The sequence below is a fragment of the Echeneis naucrates genome, chromosome 20 (genome assembly GCF_900963305.1).
Source record: "Echeneis naucrates chromosome 20, fEcheNa1.1, whole genome shotgun sequence".
Classification (NCBI taxonomy): domain Eukaryota; kingdom Metazoa; phylum Chordata; class Actinopteri; order Carangiformes; family Echeneidae; genus Echeneis; species Echeneis naucrates.
Genome location: NC_042530.1, coordinates 2,665,931 through 2,685,689, shown reverse-complemented (window position 1 = coordinate 2,685,689; position 19,759 = coordinate 2,665,931). Strand labels below are relative to the sequence as shown.

The 19,759-nt window shown below is 42.1% G+C and overlaps 1 protein-coding gene across 1 annotated transcript in view; it reads left to right on the top strand.

The window, feature by feature from the left end:
- dpp6a (dipeptidyl-peptidase 6a) overlaps nt 1-19,759 on the top strand; it is a 122,107-nt gene that overhangs the window by 58,470 nt on the left and 43,878 nt on the right. Inside the window, exon 2 of the mRNA XM_029528802.1 lies at nt 16,718-16,832. Coding sequence (XP_029384662.1) covers nt 16,718-16,832 — 115 coding nt within the window. The remainder of the gene's footprint in view (nt 1-16,717; nt 16,833-19,759) is intronic.

Here is a 19,759-nt window from a genome sequence, read left to right as displayed (position 1 = left end):
GGCTGCTGGGGGGGGAAAAAAAAAAAAAGAAAACACTTCGCCTGCTGGTCGAGAATGTTCGTTGTCGTTGAGCAAATGCCTTGAAAATGTAAAAAAAAAAAAAAGACATTGTCAACTATGTCCCTGGAACTAAATTAGCGCACTCGGGGCCATTTAGAAGAGTCTCCCACTTGATTACATGTAATTTCCCCTGCCAGTGTTTTGTGAATGGACCCAGTGTCCCGGTGGTAACACAAGGTGTATTGTCTGCACAGACCGGGGAAATGGGCGAGATACATCTCCATGGCTGCCTGAGCATATCGCAAGAAAGGTGATTCTGCGCAGCTGGATGCAACGCACCCCTCCCCGTCCATGTCATACCTTTTGTCTCTCGTTCACTCTCTCGCTTTCGTTCTTCTATGGCTGGGGTAACATTTATTTTGTGAGAATGGATTGTGTACTGGCTGTTTCAACAGGCCATTAGAGTTGAGTGCAGGCTTTTTTTTCCATTCAAGGTCATGACCAAACCGAATTTCTGCTGTGCTGAATAAGAAGTGCTGCACTTGCCCCAAGGATACGTCACAGGGCTTCAAGATCATTACACTGACAACCAACATGAGGAAAAAAAACACAAACAAACAAACAAACAAACAAAAAAAAAGTCAATCCTGCCTGAAAAACCAAGCGAAATGCATTCTTCAGTTTAAGTTGCAGTTGCTGCTGTCGCCTCACTCTGGGTTCGAACCTGTTGGCCTTTTTTTATGTGGGCTTTTAATCTTTTGGCTCTCTCCCACAGTTTAAAGATTTTCCAAAGGTCAAAAGGTTAAATGCCGAAGCGAGCGTCTCTATTTACTTGTCAGCCCTGTGACAGAGGCCCCCCACGCCTCTGCTACTCTATGACAATAAGCTGTATGGCTAATGAATGTGGCCGATGTTGTCTTTAGTTAACTTCTTGCTCTCAGGTGATAAGCTTGACAAGTTTCCAATACGTAGTCAGCCGGTCCGTGTTTCCACTACAGGAGAGTGGATTTGAAAGTTCATCCTTTTTCATTTCACTAACAAGAATATTTGTTATATCTTGATGGCGATGTCACGGCAGCACTCGAATGCTTCATTCCTTCATAACTGTCTGCACAAAGACTTCATCGTGGCCGACAGCAGGCAATAACATTTTCAGCTGCTTGTTGTTTGGTTTATAGATGGTCCCGATTTAATGAATAGAAATGAGAATGAAAAGAATTTCGACATAAAAAAGTGGGTTGCATCCGATTGGCACATCTTGCCAGTTCCCACAGTAGCTAATTAGGCAGCTCTGCTAAGTTTATTGTCAATGAAGATCTGAGCGTTTTACGTGTTTGTTTGTCACTATCAGAACAAGGATGCTGCCATTTTTGACTTGTGGAAAATATAATCAGCTAAGCAAAGTTGTTTTGCTTTAATTTAAAGACCCCAGGTTGTTTTAATTATGACTTCCTTTGCTGTACCTTTGAAAACTGCAAGGAAGTCTGAAATAATGAGATGACAAATTGACAAAGCAGCATCAATAGCTGTACCCTCTCGTAATTGACATAGACTATTGACTTTGCTGCAAGAAGAATTCTGCATGAACAAAAACCTTGTTAACCTTTTTTTTTTTTTTCCCCCTCGTGCATATTGACATTAACAATACGCATGAGTGCAATCCCCACTGGCTTCACGGTGATTGAACACTACGGTGCAAAAACCTGAACTATCGCCCCAACTTTGCTCCCAGCAGGAGCAGGAGAAGAAAGTCACGGAGCCCAGCCCAAAGGTGTAGTTAAATTTATGCATTCAAACCCACTAAGCTTTTCAAGCTTTAGAATAAGGGAAATGATGCACATAAAATAGAATTTGTTTTGCATATTCTCATCATGTCTGAGAGTTCAATAAAATGGTTTATACCTCTTAAGTGTTGAAATCGGCTAGCCGTGCTGCATCAATGTACAAAAATAGCCCTCACTCATGAAGGGGAAATGAACAACATGGGGGGTATTTAGTTACAGGAGTCTGGCCAGACTGCCAGGGTTATGGTTTACAGACACGATGCACAGAAGAAAGAATGGAATAAACAAATTTCAATAAAATCTCGACTCCCTACCTCCAACCTTTAGTTCATTTAAAATTGTATTGCTCTAACATGAATATTTCCAAGAGTGTTTTAACCATTATCTAAACGTTTTAACAAGCTGGCAAGTGCATTTGTTTGCTTGTGTGATGAGAACAGCGTTATTTAAAGTTTCCAAGCCTGTGTTTTCTGTGACTTGTTGACGGCTGCGTTTTAGCAGAGGCTAATGCACACATTCCTTTCCCAGCCGGCACTCTCGCCGGAGACACACCATCGACCTTTCTTTCCACTGTACACTGACAGGAGAGCAAACTGCTCCCTGCTTGTCAGAGAGGAGAGCACTTTCTCTGGGCTATTTTCAGGTGTCGGCAGCAGTGAGGTAGAAGGTAGCCGGGGGAGGGAGGGAGAAAACCGAAGGGAGAGAATACGTGTTTCTCTTTATTGAAAAATCAATTGAGCCTTGCTTGTGTTTCCACTTGATTCCTCTTGATATTTAAAAAAAAAAAAAAAAAAAAAGCTTCACCACGCCTATAAAACAATGTAGTTGTGGGCATCTGTTTGATTGTATTGCTAATTCTACTAATTAAGCTTCTTTTCAAATGCAATTTCCCCGCGGCAGAAAACAGACTCAGAGTTCAGCTGAACTTGAGACAGACTTACATGCGTCTGTGTAGCCGCACCGCCGTCATCCATCTGCATCTGGTCACGTCAGCCGCTTTACTCACAATCCTCGAGCCGCTGCATCAGGGCTCATTAGCTGTGGCCCACTAAGCACGTCTGTCAGAGCCAGCCGCCTCCTCCGTCTCCTCCTTGGCAGGGGCGATTTTACTGCACCTGAGGATTGGTTCAGGATCAGCAACTGCTTCATCCGTGGTTGTTGTTTGAGAATCATCCTTATTTTCGAGCATTCTCCCTGCCGGTAATTGTCTGCTCTGCAACTGAAGTGCCAGGCTCAAATTGAAATGTCAGGCTTTGTATCTGGAAAGACAGTGTGAAGAGGACTCCATGCCTTAAGCTGTATTGATGGGACTGGCTGAGCTGCTGAAACCGTATGATTGTTATGACTGCTTGCAATTATAATCTGTAGTATGATGGACTGGAAGATGGTGAGCACGTAATGAATGGGAAGCAAATCCTCTTACTTTCTGTTCCCCAGGATATAGATCAGTAGAGCAGATCAGAACGGTGAATTGTGATTTTATGCTTTAAAGAAACTTTTTCTTTGTGTGCTTTTTAATGTATGTACTGTTTGTGGCGCATGCTAGCTAATATCACTAACTTTTAACCAGATTTACTGTAAATTAAAGCTCAAGACTTTTTTTCCCCGCTGTTTTCTATTTCATAGATGACGTTGGTATAATAGCTAAAGTTCTTCTGTGCACCAGTCAGAATTTATTGTTTGACTCAAAATCTTTTTGAATTGTTGGCTTCTGCCGGCAGGTTGAACATGATTTTCAATTGAACATATAGTACTTTTTTGGGAGCTTTTGAGTGAAGTCTTAAATCAGCAGCAAGTTGCCCAGGGTTTCCCTGCCGACTTGAATTGTGGCTTTTGAAACCACCTAAAAATATCCAAATGATATCTCATAGAACTTCCCACAGCATTAAATACTTTTCTGCCATATAATCATATTTTATTGCCAACAATGGCCAGATTTGTCACTGGTATCTGCAGCCCACTGCCAGGCTTCCTCGGATCAGAACCACACCGATCGAGCTCCCCCCGCTGACTCCAGAACACATCACACCACACAGAAGATCGAAGCTCGTAGTACAGCAGCCGAAATTGAAGTTAATTTCTATTTATCTTCACGATGAGACATGCAACCTTTTGTGTCCAGCCGTGCAGCGGCCTCCCTGCCGCAGAGCCCAACAGGATGGTGCGTGAGCATTGAAGCAGCAGTGTACTTAGAATTGTTTTGCCAACTGGGACATAACAGATGGATGGGGGATTTGATTCTGCTGCAGGAGCAGTTCAAAAAGTTTCTGTAGTTTTCTTTTTTGTTCCTGTGTAAAAACATATCATTATTGCAATCTTTTCTAAATGCTGTGAATCCAAACTGACTATACACGCTGTTCTCTGGAAAGAGGCAAGCTACAGATTTTGTACAGTGACCTTTCAAGTCTGCATGGTGAGCGTTTCACATTCACAACAGGGATGTCTTCCCAGAAAAACACAGCCTTTTCCATTATTTGAGCAATGTTCCAGGAAGATCAAAAAAAAAAAAGCCTATCAGGAAAAGAGAAAAACTTAAGGGGAACTTTGTATGTGGCAGGAAGAAAAGATTTGTAGAGTTTAACCTACACTGCACAACTTGTCGCCTTGTGGCAGCAGTAAGTGTGTTTGTAGTGTGTCTCCCCCCCCCCATCCTCCTCAGTTGGTCAGGTTCATGCCTGGAAAACTCAATGAGCTGTCTGCCCTCAAACAGCATGTATCCTGAGACTGAGGGAACTGGTAACTATAAAACCTCCACAGGCACAGAGGCAGCACACAGATCTACTACTGCCGCTTTCTCCTCAGTGCGCCGTCCACTGTTTCAACTCTCCCTGTTTTTCTTCCTTATTTTTGCTCTCAGTTGACACAGCCAACCGAGGAATTCACGGACTATTTCCAGAACATTTTGTTCATGCCTAAAACCATCATTTATGTCGATGATCCGTGAGCTATCTCACATTTTCTTCAGCCCCTTTAGATTCAAGAAATCAAACCCAGTTTTTTTTTTTTTTTTCAGCAGAAGCTACCCAATATTAAACATTTCTAATTATCTTTCTATTCAGTCCACCATGTCTGCACTGTGTACAAATAGCCAATGATCCAGAGGAGCGATCCAAAATTACTGTTCCTGTCATTTTATTGCCACCGCTAACTTCCAACTGGCCTGCAGCCATATCAAAGCTGGATTAAGTTGCTGCCAGTGCACTAAGTGTATAACAATACGTCCAATGAGTAATGTAACTCAACTCGGTTGGACTCTAATAAAGCTGGATACATGACTAATTTGCTGCTTGAAAAGTGCAACACCCATTCATAACACTTTTCAGTGACATTTTAATAGGTCACACTGCTCGTGCATTCGTACAGCCGACACAGTGGTATTAATACAGTGTATTTATAAGTTGAGTTGAGCTTCTGGTGCCACCTTGGGCACAACTCTAATGAGCTGGCAACGGACAACATACAATAAAAGGTGAATTATATTTTATCCGTGGTATTTATGGAATTCGATTTGAAAAAAGAAATAGAATTTGAAGTATCCAACAGTAACTTTGGTTTCCTGGTTACTTTGCAGCTGCAGAACATTCAACTGTCAACAGTTTCCTTTGGGACCATTCCTTTAGTAGAAGCAAAAAAAAGGTGGTGGGTTATCTAGACTAACAAAGACACTTTTGTTTTTTGTTTTGTGTTTTTGCTGTGGAATTTTGGGCCAACCCTGAGGCAGACAGTAATCACACATCCCGTAGGTCATCTGTAATGATCCATGATTGAGGAGCCCTTTTTGCTAGTCTGCTATGACCTGAAATGGGCGCAAAATATGTGTCTGCTCTTAGACTAATGCCCTTTCAGACAGTCTGTGGCAGACAGAGAGGGGTTTGTTTTGTCTCATCTCAGCGGTGGCCTGTGAGAGCACAGTGTCTGTCACAGAAAAACTGACTTGGTCTTGCAAAGCAATGATCTCTTCTCCACAAATAACTCCCTGGGCCTTTCTGAACTGATCAGGCAAGTACACAACGGGGTTAGCTTGAAACAGCATACAGGAATTTACTTCACTGGCATCAGCGCATGAAGATGGAAATGACTCACACATGCAGGGACATTTTAACTCAATGCAAAAGGCCCATTGCGGTCAAACTGCATCCATGACTGACACGTTGATTCATGCTGCATTCAGTGCTGAAGGCTGTAATGACAGAGTCGATAAACTATATATATGAAATTCATTTCAGTCACTGCTGTGGTTCATCCAGCCCTTTGAGCTGTGTTGAATGAAAGACTCCTGCTTTACAAATTCAATCATGAATTTTGAACGATAACCAAAAAGGCCGGGTCACCACTTATTGAATAAAATAAACTACTAACTGTAGGAAGTCGCTCAGTGGCCCCTCTGACATGCAAAGCATGCACTCCTGTTTTTATTAACAACGGGGCTGCAGCGGTAGCAACAGGTTGCCAGATAGAGGGTAAGCAGTGAATTATTTGTTGCACCTTTGACACTGTTGCCACAGAAACGCGTCAAGAGGCCGCACGGACAAAATACATTGATAGATGGAAATACTCTGCTTACATGCTGGTGTACCTACAGATTTTGATACATTATTCTGAATGATTTTATTTTTATTTATTTTTTTGTCAGACTCCACTGAGTGCATCTGAACATCCACCGGGCAGTGGGGTGATCTTGTGTTCATAATGCATTAAAGTAGCCATCAGTGTCCGGCCTTTTCTGTCTGGCACAGTAAGAGTGACTGTGAAGTAGCTCTCCGTAGCCAGCGGTTTTATTTTTTCATGCTGCAGGAGAGAGGCTGAGCCGGGTGATTTTTAAACATTATTTTAGATATTGTAACGACAGCTCTTAAATATGAAGACATTTTTCATCATAAGAGCACTTCAGTCACACATTTTATTTAATGATAAGAGGCTGGAAGTCTCCTCTTCTTACATGAATGTTCATATTTTGTTGGCGATAAAAGAAAAAACAAAAAACAGCAGAGAAGAATACATTAGCCTGGGTAAACATCAACAGGAGCAGCAGCCTCTTTTTATTAGACCCCTGCGCCTGGAAGCAGTGGGTTGTGGGGCATTTCATCTCCAGGGAGCAAGCGCGTCTGCCGGTTCATATTGTTTCCATGATGGCAATTTATTTTGCTGGAGTGGCACCACAAGAGCGCTTTATGGAATGAAGGCTGATAGATAAGAACAATAGGAAAGACATTTTTCAGTTCCTAATGTTCCTGTGCGATGCTGCACACACTGGCACTGCCACCTGGCCGCGGCGAATACCAATCGCTCTCGACTGCAGGCCGAGGGGCAGTGCTCTGCAGTGAAATCCTCCCACTGCTTCCACCTCCCTCTCTGGTTTTCTGTATTCTCCCCAACTATCCTTCCCCACAGTGGCCCAGGTGACTTCCTTAGTTTGTGTGCAGCTGCAGAGAAATAAATCCAAACTGCAAAAATGCCTCTCAACTTCTGGTTTACAAACAGCGAGCGGGTCCTCAGCGGTAAGAGAGGGACCTCTTGCGGGGGCATGAACTGTGACCTTTACCTCTCAGGGGCAAAGACATTGCTCTTTAAAATATCTGGAAGACCTCATGGAGGGTTGGCACAGTGGAAAAGTTGAGTCTGGGGGCTTTCTGGGCGGAGTTGGCCTGTTCTCCTATTTGTCTTTTTAGACACCCCCCTCCCAGGTGCTTTGGCTCCTCCCACAGTCCAAAGAAATGCACTTTTTTTCTAAATTCGTGACTAAATAATAGCAGCTGAACTTGCCCGTACGGAGAAGCAGCATGGATAAGATCTGGATCATAGCTCGTATTTTCTGACTGCAACAATATGCAATGCAGCTGGTACGCTTTCAAAAAGGTTCGCGTTCAATCATACTTGACCTTGCCGAGCTTCTCCGGTTAATTTGAAACGCAAATGAGATCATACTCATTTTTTTTTCCGACATCTCAAAACAAGGTCCAAATGAGTGTTAATGCTTCGAATACAAAGGCAGCGTGACTGACCTTGGTTCATGCCGTATCACGTAGGATAGGAAAATTCAAATGGCAATGAATTCTGTCACACTCTTTTCAAGAGACACTTAGAGACAACAAGCATGAAGACTTTTGTGTTATTTACAATAAGTTGGACAGACAACAATCGTTGGGTGCTGTTGGAGGAGTACATGCAGAATCAAACCAGTCGCTCAGCACCTTTCACCACACGTGCACAGGGACAGGATTTAATAATGTCTGAGTGGGAGGCATTGTTTGGAAGCTGGTCATTTATGGCTCCAGTCTTGCTGGAAACTCACCAGTTTCGTTGTTTACATTCAGCTGTAAAGAGGAAAGTCCTGCTACGCTGAAACTGCACAATGAGTCAACATTAAGTTTTTTCTTCTTCTTTTTTTTTAGCAACCAGTGATCTGAGGAGGCAGCAGAGATGCAATTTTTGTACAACTTAGCTGGAGTTGACAGAAGAATTACAGAACATTAAATTGTGTGTCCACTTTCGGTCAATAGGAATTAATGAATATATAATTTGCAGAAGGCAGCCCAGCCCAACAGAAAGAAAAGTATAATGAGCTGATTTGATTGTCAGGCAGATTTTTAATGTTGGATTCGCTCTGTTGAAAGATGGTTTGTGTAAACTATGGCCCGCACATTTGTAACTTAAGTAATGTAACTTAAGATTTCTAAAGTCAACTGAGACTTAAAAAAAAAAAAAAAAAAAAAAAGCTGCATGAATATTATTTCATTTCAGCTACACAGTTCATTTCAGAGGTTGTCAGTGACAGAGGTCTGGGACTTGCTGTAGTCGTGTCAGCACATCACACATTTGCAGACAAGCATTCGACTTCAGATACTTGGCTAACGATATGCTGGATCAGTTCCCGGTGCTATGTATCTTTGAATAGAGATCCGTTATTAAAGCAGCAGCAACACAACACTCAGACGGATGGCCACACATCTAGTTAGTTTATTACCTGCAGCACAGTTGAAGCAGATCTCTGCTTCCACCAGAAGTCATTTATCTTTGGCGTGTGTTTGTGGCGCCAGTAAAGTTTAGAGATGAAGGTAAATCTTTGATTCAGCTGAGCCACAGGAACATTTTGTGGATTAATTTTCGCCTCCCTTGACAGACCCGTTGACACACACTGCCACAGGAAAAGTGATGAAATGGGGAGAAACTCTGCCTTGTGTTCTGAATTGTTCTTGTTTCCTAAAGAAGAATTGTGTGTTGTGACTTACAAAATACAAAAACATTTGCCTTCATGAATTATACATGAGAGGCAAGCTGGAAACACTTTCCCTCTCATGTTAGTGTGTGTGTGTGTGTGTGTGTGTGTTTGTGTGCGTGCGCCTCATCACTTGTTTAGCCATGTCATGATGCATGTTCACTGAGCTGTAGCTATAGGGGGAAATTGCAAATAAAAATCCTTATCATTCTAGTGCTGTTTCCATAGTGACAAGGGAAAAATAATACAGACAAGATGTGTTTAATTGCCTTGACAGAATGTGCATTCACACAAAACTGGGTATTTTGTCAATGGCTGCAGCAGGAATCATATGTGAAGTTCAGATATTATTAGTTATGGGACCGGCGACGGGCTCCAGGGTTCTGTTGGCTGCAGTGCATCAGATTCAGGTTCAATAAGGCTTTTCATCGCATGCAAATCATTTCAGCTCGTGCATCGTGCATCATAAGATACATTCCCGCAGGTTTATTTCCAGCTTGTTACGGCGGCTTGGAGCCATGCACACCGACTCATCTGGCTCAGACAGTGGCTATTCTGTGTTATTCTACAGAGCTGAGATGTGATTTAGTGCGAACTCTGCAGAGAGAGGTCAGCTGGCGGCGGTGCCCTCCTAGCATCTATCTAATGGACTGGAAGAGATTCGCTCGCAAATCAAACAAACAAGGTGGAAGAAGTCTGCGCGCACGCACCCACGTTGTTCAGCTGAAAATTAGCTCTCCTGCCGCGAGTAACAAACAAGACAGCTTGTTTATGTAGAGCTGCTATCACTGCGTCTCGTCAAATGACAACAACAAGATTGTTCAAATGGGCTCGGACACAGCGGTGTGGCGCTGAAGTTCTCTGACCAGTGGAGCCTGGAACAGGCTTTCATGTGGAGTCTTTCTCTCTTTCAGAAACTTTCATTAAAGTCTGATTGGGAGAAGGGTTTTAAAAAAAGACAGAAGCCATCTGTACTTAAAGCCATATAAACAATATTTGAGGATTTGGATTTGAGATTAATCTTCCCATATTTTTACACAAATGATGTCCGTTTGAGGAGGATGAATGAGGCGGAGATTTGCAAATCCTTCTATTTAGGGATTAGAATCACATTTCTGAGACTCTCAAAATGAGCTGAAATGACACTGATTAGTCTTTGTCCATATGGAGAATTATAATATAGAGTTAAAAGGAATTTTTTTTTTTTTTTTTTGATCAGAACAGTAGTTCCAGACTCAAATATTTTAAATATATATGACATAACCACCCCTCCCAAAAAAAAGAGCTCAAGCCCAAACCATATACATAAAACATCCTTTTTTTTCACTACTCTCAAATCTGCTACTTAATGTGCAGTAATCCTCACCAAATTATGCAACAGTTGACAGAGAAAATAATAAAAAAGAGGTTTTAAATGTTTTTTACTTTTTTTTTAATTTGTCTCTTGTACCTTGTGTCACATCGTTCAGCCACAAGCTGTTCGTCTGTGAGGATGAAAGTGTTAAACGCTTAATGATAAACGTCCCAGCGGTGGCTGCTGCGACTCACTGAATCAGACAGCACCACAACATTTTCATACTGAGGGACGTCAATCTGAAAGTTTTATTTATTTATTTATTTATTTATTTTTTCTGGCAACCCCTCATCATCTCGTCTGTGATTCACCCAGAGATTAAAGGTTACCAGCTTGTGTCTGTTGAGCGTCAGCGAGCATGCTTCTGCACCTCCCGCCTCTCGTCTGCGTCCCACCCCATAAATGCATGAATTAACAGCATGCAAGGTAAAAGGTAAACGCTGTTGGGGTCATTGCATTCTGTTGCTGTAGCGCATTCGATGCCAGCTGCATCCTTTCTACAGAGCCTCACTAACCCCTCTCCTCCTACAGCTCCAATAGTGTTGCGTCATCTGTGCATTAAGATGCATGCCTAATGACAAGGTGTTATTTTTGGCAACGCTATTAACTTTCTGTATTGTATAATTAAACAGATGGAAATATGAGTGAAAGTGCAGAAAATATGCAGACACACGCAGGCCCTTAGATAACAGACTCCCTGCATGCTGTGTAACTTTGGTGCGTTCATTGAGTAGCTGAATTAATGACCTGTATCATCTCTAATGCTGGAGCCTCAAGGCATTATCATTTTATCTGGGAGAGCGTATGTGGCCTACACATGCGCACGAGACGTTATAGTTTGAGCTATTAAAGTTCCAAAGGCAGACGAGCGGAGCCTTCATCACATAACGGTTGAATTAATGTGGCAATTCTTTATGTCACACCTCCTTCTTATCTGTCCGCGTAGATACAGACAGAAAAAATCAGAAGACTGACTGTTGCATGCTTTAGGCTCCAAATGCGCCATCGCCACATTTAGGACCAGCTGTGGGAATTTCAAGTCCACAGCAGCCATGTGACGAAAGAAGCTAATCTGTTTAATAAAATTGGTTATTTATTAAAAAAGAATAAATAAAGTATTTTACTTTAACACCTTAGTACCTCCACATTTGACATTTGGCACATCTACAAACAGCAAGTGTGAGAACCAGGAAATTGAAAACTAAAATGGTAATATAATTCATATTGAGGTGAACGTTTCTGCTTCTCTTAATATATTTATTGTTAATATTATTTAAAGAGGCTAATTAATTTGAAATTGTCAACCGCTGTTGAAGCCATTAGTCATGATTCTGTGCTTTCCAGCTGAAAAGTTAATCAGCAACAGGAGTATAAAGAAATCAGGTGGAAAAAATTGTTCTGCTGCAGACTACACACGCACGCACGCACGCACGCACGCAAACAACAGTGATGCTAGTGCACGTGGTCAGAGGTGTCGTGGTAATTTTTTAACTCAATTCTCTATCCAGTGTTTGTAAAGCAGAGTGGTGTGATTTCATTTTTCAGTCCTTATTAAAGTGACGGTGATTTTCAGTGAAAAGAAAAGTTAAGTTAAGTTCCACGTTGGAAATAACGTCCAGATTCTTGAAGTGGCCCGTGTTCCTGAAAGTACAGCGCTCCAAATATAGACCGAGCCGTTACCTTAGGTTGCAACACCAAAAGAGAAATAGTCAATTGCTCTCAAGACAGAACAGTTGCAGTGCACTTTGTGACTTTTGCAGTTTGTGTAGGTATTGTCGTCAGTATTTACACTCTGGGGACGGAATGAACAGCGATGATACTTGTGCTTGCTCTGCAGATTTAAACATGACAGTTACTGAAGACTGGAAAATACCGGGATCTTGTTTTTCTATACTTTGTAACGTTTTGGCCCCCCCCTCCCCATTTCCTGTCATGTTTTGGTCACACTTCAGGCTTTCCTGTCAATGAGTTTTCCTGCAGTCCTCCCTGTTATTTGTTTTTACCGCTCTTCCAAGACTCTGATGTCTGTGTCCTCGCACTGTTCATCGTACCTCGTCACTTTTCCACCATAATCACATCGCCGTTACTTCTACCTAATTAGCTTGGTAATTATTATACTTACAGATCACAGAAGCATGATTGGGAAGGTGAGACAAGGTTTTCAGCCCGCGTCTGCGGCCTTACCCTGAACAAGTGATCACCCGCTCGCACGGGGAAGAAGTGACGCGCATCCCTGATGGAGATTTCTGTCCTTCCTCCCTTTTTTGATGGTTAAATCGTCGGTGTGCTCAACCCCTGGCAAGGTTCGGCTCCTCTTAAGAATGCTGCTCATTCACTTCCCAAGAGGGAGCGCTGGTAGAATATTTATGCTTTTGGATGGCTTCCAAGTGTCAATATGTTCCCACAGAGTTGTTGATCTGTATTGAAATGCTGTTTGACATTGACTCTTTAGTCGCTGCAAGAGTGTGATTGGGAGTTTTCAGCGGGCTGAGGTGTTACTGCAGCACAGGTATGGACAGGAAGTAAGAGAATCAGTCTCAGCTGCTGGCTGATCGTACAGTACGCTGAACTTTACTGCTCGTTACTCATAAACAGGTGAAGCTGAGAACACAGACCTGTCGCCGTTACCTGTCTCTTGGATTAAAAAGGTCACCAATTTCTGCTAAAAGTTTTCCTCCACCGCCAAGCCACCGAAAGGTTGAGTGAATTTAAAGATGCATTTTCTACCCGGAAATGAGTTGTCGGTCAGAGTTGCAGTGTGTGATTCGATGCTTCGCTGAGCACCTGAGTTGATTCCTGTATAACAGATAATGGAACAAAATTGCACGGCTGCGTAGATGGGACCTTTACTGTTACAAAATCACTTTCGCTACGCGGCGTGTGTCACGCTGTCGGCCCAAGCAGAAAAAGATTTGCTTTAGTTTAGATTCCCGCGTACTCTGCATTTCTGAAAATGCATACACACTGATGAGATTGTTGAATTTAAGACGCCATGATGGAATCACGCCCAGCTTTAGATTGTGTTATCTACACTGCAGAGCCATTTGCATTCAACACATCATAAACAGTGATTGCTCAGCACTGTGTGAGGATTTTACATCTCCTCTTGTTATTGTGCTTTTACATACATTGAGCATTGCGTTATTGAACTTAAGCGGTTGCTCTCTGTAGAGCAATTTTCCTCTGATTTTGTCACCATCTTCCATACTGTGAATCCCACGCAGCCACATTGTGCATCGACAGCAATCAGCAGTGGGCCAAGTGCCTCTTTCATAAAATCTCCAGAAGGATTTTCAGTTCTGCAGGAAAAAGAAAATAAAAATAATAATAATAATAATAATAATAATACTAAATCTGTTGGTTTCCCAGAGCGACGCTTTAGCACAAAATCTGAGAAAACAAATCACTTTGTACACCATCAGCTCATCACCTATGTCACTGTGTTTTATTAGTGCTTCTGTTATAAATCTGTTCATCAAACTCCAGCGCCGTCTCATTTATTACAATAGAACCTCGGCTGCTCAATTTCATTTTGATCCCATAAGAGAATTTACTTATTATTGAGCTTTAATAGAGCCTCAAGCAACTTATGTTGTCACTCAGACTTGGCCTGTTTATTTACCATGAGTTTTATATAGAGTAAAGTTTGTAATTGCTATCAAGCCAGTGTCTCTTTACTGTGAACATCAAAGAGATCTGACTTATTTTGTGGCTGTTATTTAAAATTGTTCATGTAGAAAAGCATTGAAAATGGAAAAAAAAAGTGTAAAATGACTGAAATTATCGCTTATCCAAAAGCTTGGATGAACAGAAAGCTGCAAATCTGTGAACCATTAAAAAGAGGAGTTTGAAAAGATTTGAACACTAAGCATCCATTCATTGGGTTTGAATGTATTTTGTTGACAAAGCCCATGTAGAAATCTATTAAATTCATGAATGCAATCCTCAGTCTGCAAACTGAACAGCATTAAAAGCAACATGTGGCTTTCTGGAGCGATATCATTCCTTCTGGCCGTCGCAGCTCTGCAATATGAACATACAGTGAACTAACTGGTTCCCATTTTAATGAATGCTGGTAATGGGCAATCTTGTAAATAGCCCTGATTAGTCTTATCTGCAGGCTAATGATGTCTGGGGCTCTTTTCAATTATGGTGGAAGCGAGGTCACAAAAAGGTTTGCTTCATTCTCAGCCATTCAGCTTCATTAAAGCCTTAGCATGTATTCATTAATGCCCCAGCCACAGGTCCCCGAAGCACACGCTCTGCCTCGCTCCTTTTATCCTCCATAAACTAATTAAGAACTTATAAATCCTCCACTAACAGTTTGGACTTTGGACCCTTTCTGCAGAGTCCCTCCTGATTGTGCTTTTTGGCGCCGTTGTATCTATGTGCTAGGTAGAGCAGCCGCAGTCGAGGTGGCACTCTGTCTTGAAAGGAGCGCATTGACAAAACACGCCTTTTTGGGGGGAGGGCTTGCTGTATGAGCTGAAGTGCCTCATTTGCATCTCCATCGAGCTTTAGCTAACCCACAATTTAGCTGAAAGAAGGAGGAGTTGGAAGATCAACAAGAGGCGTAGATACACTCGGGCACCGTAAGAATATTGGAAAGAGTCCGCAGTCTCTCCTGGAAATTTGTGTCTCCCATTCCACCAAGGTGATTTTGCACTGTGATCTGATGGCTGGGGAGAAAGTGAAGCACATTGGACTCATATCATGTCCACAAAACCAGCTTGATGCAACTTTTGCTTGGTAAAATGGCACATTATCGTAGGTGGAAGCAGCAATCAGGGGAAGCCATAAATGGTTGTTCATGGTCGGTAAAAAGGTGTTTCTCTCAGTTGAGCTGCTGCTCACTGGATGTCTTTTCATTTTTTTCTTTTGTTTTTCCGTTTCTAAAGACTAAAAATCCCAGGACATCAGTGATTTCACAAATACTTAAACCAGTCTGCCACCAAAACCCCTGAGATCACATTGTCCTCCCATTTTTTTTTTCCCCTTGTAATGATTATTTTTATTTTTTTATTATTTATTTTTATTTTTATTTTTATTATTATTATTATTATTATTTATTTATTTTTTTTTTGAACATTAGCTCTTCCTTTTTGCATTGCTTTCACATTACTGGCTGATCTGATAATTGCATTAATAACGAAGTATGGTTTCTAATCAGGAACTTGACGCACTGAGAATGTGGATCTTTCAGCCACTGTAGCTGTTTTTTCATCATCATTAAAGCAAATATTTGCTCACAAAATTAACAATTAAGTAGTGGAGAAAATAGATGCTAAAGCGAACCAAAGCCAGACCAGCTAAAGATACAAATGTAATATGAGTGCTATATTTGTCAGTCGATCAGTAACACATTCGTGCTGCACAAGTAGCCTGACGTTGTACAATAACGGCAAAGCGTGTGAGTTATTTAACTCGAGACGTGGATGAAAAGGAGTGAAGAACTTCACGAGTAATTGTTGCCAAGGGTGATAAGCTAAGGAAAGGCTGAGTGCAGCGCTCAAGCGGAGGTTTGGAAGATATCCAGTCATCCATAGCTGCTGACTGAGCTGTCTAGTTACCATAATATTTCCTAAGAAAAGTCTGCTCATTAATTTCCTTTCTCTCTTTCTTTTTCTTTACTTTGCTGAACTTAGCCATCTGCCGCACATCACCATCACCACATTTATATTGGTCAGAGTCACTACAGCATATTCCCAGCACATTATGTGATTTGAACATGAACAAGGAGCCTAAAGCTGCTTTCCTCCTTATTATTCTTCCGTTATGTCTTGTGGTTCTACTTTGTCTGAAGCCATTTTTATTCTTCAATATACCCTTTATCTGCCATTACTTCATTTGTTGTCAAGACAATGAAGAAATAAATAAATAAAGGTTCAAGGTTGCTCATATCTTTCGTCTCGTTTTTCCCAAACTCCCAAAGCTTTTTTTTTCCTGCTCCGTTGTCAAGCGTGCAATTCACCAACGTATCGTAGGCTCCATTTTTATCTGTCACATTCGTTTGCGGAAGATGGCCGCCTATGCTCGGCTCATTAAGAATTCCCCCCCTCCTCCCCCTCCCGGTGCTGGCATGTCTCCTTGAGAGCCAAAAGGCTGCGACTCTGGCTCACGTTTGTCCTTGACTGACACCCCTTGTATTTTTCTTCTCACCAGTTTCCCATTAATACTTTCCCTGATTTCTTTTTGCCTCTTTATCATGTGTGGCGTATTGTTCTTTTCAATTCTTCATGTCATTTTGACCTCATTTCTTCTCCCTGAATTGTGCTCTGATTCCCTCCCACGATAGTCTTTTTGCTGTTTCTGACCATGTCTTCTCTCCCCTCTCTCTCTCTCTCCCTCTCTCGCTCTCTGTAGGAGCTGGTGGGCAGTAACCCTCCGCAGAGGAACTGGAAGGGAATAGCGATCGCCCTTCTTGTCATTCTGGTCATTTGTTCGCTGATCGTCACCTCCGTCATCCTGTTGACACCAGGTACACGGTGCGGGATTGGCGGGCGGGGGAGGGGCGTCGACATCGCACACACCACACATTGCTCTGTTTACTCAGCTATTATTATGCACAGGCCTGCACATTAGCTTTCATTATCAATCTCGCCACGGAAAATGCGAGCGATGATGTGCCTGTGTGTGTCTGCGCTTGCGTGTGTTCTGTGTTCCAATGCAATATTTGCAGTGTCACCCAAAGTAATGTCCCAGTTAACTTCCACATGGGCAATCGTGCTGTAGCAGCCATGCTTTGTGAAGGTCAGTAAACCTCATTGAAGTCAGCTTGCACGACATTGCTCTCTTCATAAACACAGTCCCCATCTGTCTCCTTCACTTAGTCCTTCCCTTCCTTCGCACACATTTTTGATCTTCTGGAGCTTTTCTCAGCCGTCTGTATTTCTTTTTACTTTGACCTTCAGGTTTTTCTGTTTGCAGATTTACATGGAAGCTTAATCAATAGGTCGTCATTTCAAAGGTCCATGGTATGGTTTTATGCGCCGCCAGAGCCCGATCCGTCAATGCAACCACCAATACATGGACCCTGTATTTCGGTGGCAAAGACAGTAATCACTGTGCCCTTGTTTTCCTGATTTCCTGTCACAGGCAATTGCATGTAATGGCACCTTAAACGGCTGGGTGTGGTGGTGAAGCAGGGTGGGTGATTATAACAGAAATCCAAGGTTGTGTTTTTCCACATAATCCTGAGGGATTTGGACAAGTGTCAAAGCAGAATTACCACAGCCCAGAGCTCGGTGCAATAGCAGGTGACAAAGCAGCAAGGCCTAAAACGCCTTGTCACCTCCCGGCTGTGACCTGTTCCCATCCCAGGGCGTTTGTTATGGACTTGGATGAGCTCGAGCTGTTTAATGTGCCACTTCCAAACAAGGCGGGCAAGCGGGAGTCAGGCGGAAAGTGTAGACCGGGCAGGTGGTGTCTCCAGTTTGTACCTCGCACTAATCTATCCCCTCCCTGCATCAGCTTTGTGTGTTCAAGCAGAACTACTGTTCTGCACCGAGGTGCGACACACGCCATGAGCCTCACTGCAAAACTGAGATCTCTGACAGACCGTCCGTCAAAGAGCAATGTTTTTAAGAGGATATCTGGTATTTTAAGGGGCTTTCGGGATATTAAAATACGCCGTAGCTGAATAAAATCCACCACAGAATGTGACTACGGATTAATTAGATGTTTTGAGCGGCTGAGATGAGCTTCAGGATGCTGCAGCTCTATAAATCATCCTTCAAGGACAGTGGTTTGTTTGTGGTCTGTGCGAAGACAGTTTGTTCTGCTCTGTCCTGTGGCTTATCATTTTCAGGATGGACTGTTAATTGAATCCCTGGATTCAAGTGGAACATATTATTTGTACTTTGAATTAAAAAGCGAAGCGCACCTTTTAAATACTCTTGTGCCACTGCGCATTTTTTTAATATTGGATGTTCCGAACTCTAAATATGCAAAAAAAAAAAAAAAAACAAACAGACAAACAACACAACACCCTGCAGACTTAGACTTTGGAAAGTTTGGAGTGTTTATGCTTCACAGAAATGTGAACAAACTTGAATCTTTTTAGCATTTAATTTTACCCTTCAGTGTTTCTGATTTACTTAAACTAAGACACAAATATGTTTTTGTAATAATAACCTGTAGTTTTTATTGCTACCAGCGAGCTTATCTTAGCATGAAACAGAAGAACCAGCTAGCTTTGCTTTGTCCAAAAGTAACACAAGCCACCAACCAGCCAAAGAAAAGCTCACTACCATGCTGTGTCTTTTCTGTTTAATAAGATACTTAAAATTCATGAACACATGTAGTCTGGCAACAGAATTTTATGGCTCTGGACCTGAGCCATCAATCTGAGATTGACTTCCAATTCTATGGAACTTCTCTATCAAGATCAGTTATTCTTTTCTCCCTTTATTGTGCAAAACTACGTCTGACACTTTTCATGCTTACAAAGTGTGCTGAAAGTTTCTGAGAATGATATTAGATGTTAATGGACGGATCAATAGTCACTTCAACAACAAGAGGCAACAATGCTGTGGTTTGTCGCGGCCAGGTATTCAAATGACAGATAACCACTAAAAACGATATTGTATTTCACAGGCTGCTGCTGATGATCTCTTGAGATGCCGTGTCCGCGGCTGCGGTCTGTTCTTGTATTTGCTGTCTATTCCTGTCTGTGGAGAAATTGCTATCTCAGCCACTTACAAAGAAGTCCTCCTCCTTGGGTGATTGTGAGCAAAATAGTGAGTGTGGCTTAAAAGGCCTGGATTCTCCGGCACTGATATCATGACTACAATCTTACAGCTGTTTTATCTCCTCATAGCAGAAAAATGCTGTATTACCAAATCACCTTTGTAGTTGCTGTAAATCAGAACAAAGGGGATTTGCACAGCAAAAAGACAAAAAAACAAAACATTTGATGTGGGTCCGGGGAATTTCACTTCCTGTTTGACAATAAAATGAACTTGTTCTAAGTATATTTAAGCACTTGAGGGATAAAAAGAAGCAACAGTGAGTGTGATTAAACGTGAAAAGAAAGTATCTTTAAAGTGACTTTGAGAAAATGAGGCTTTAAAGGCCTAATGAAACACATTGTGACATTCGCAGTGTAAAGGTACATCATTAATGTTTGGTAATAGTGTTTAAGTGCATTAAGGAGGGATTTTTATTAAACTCTGGCAGCCATTCAGAATAACTTGTTTTACTGTAATTACACTTCAAGGACAAACATTTTGGGATGTAAGCTATAGACGTGCAGCTCAGGAGGAGCTATGAGATATCGTGTTGTTTCCATTCAGTCAGGAGAGTTTGGCTGATGGATGTGCTGCTGCCAGACAGGCCAGCCACTTTCTAACTGCTCCTGACACACATTTTGCTCTCACGCACATGTATAGAGTATCGTTTTCCTCC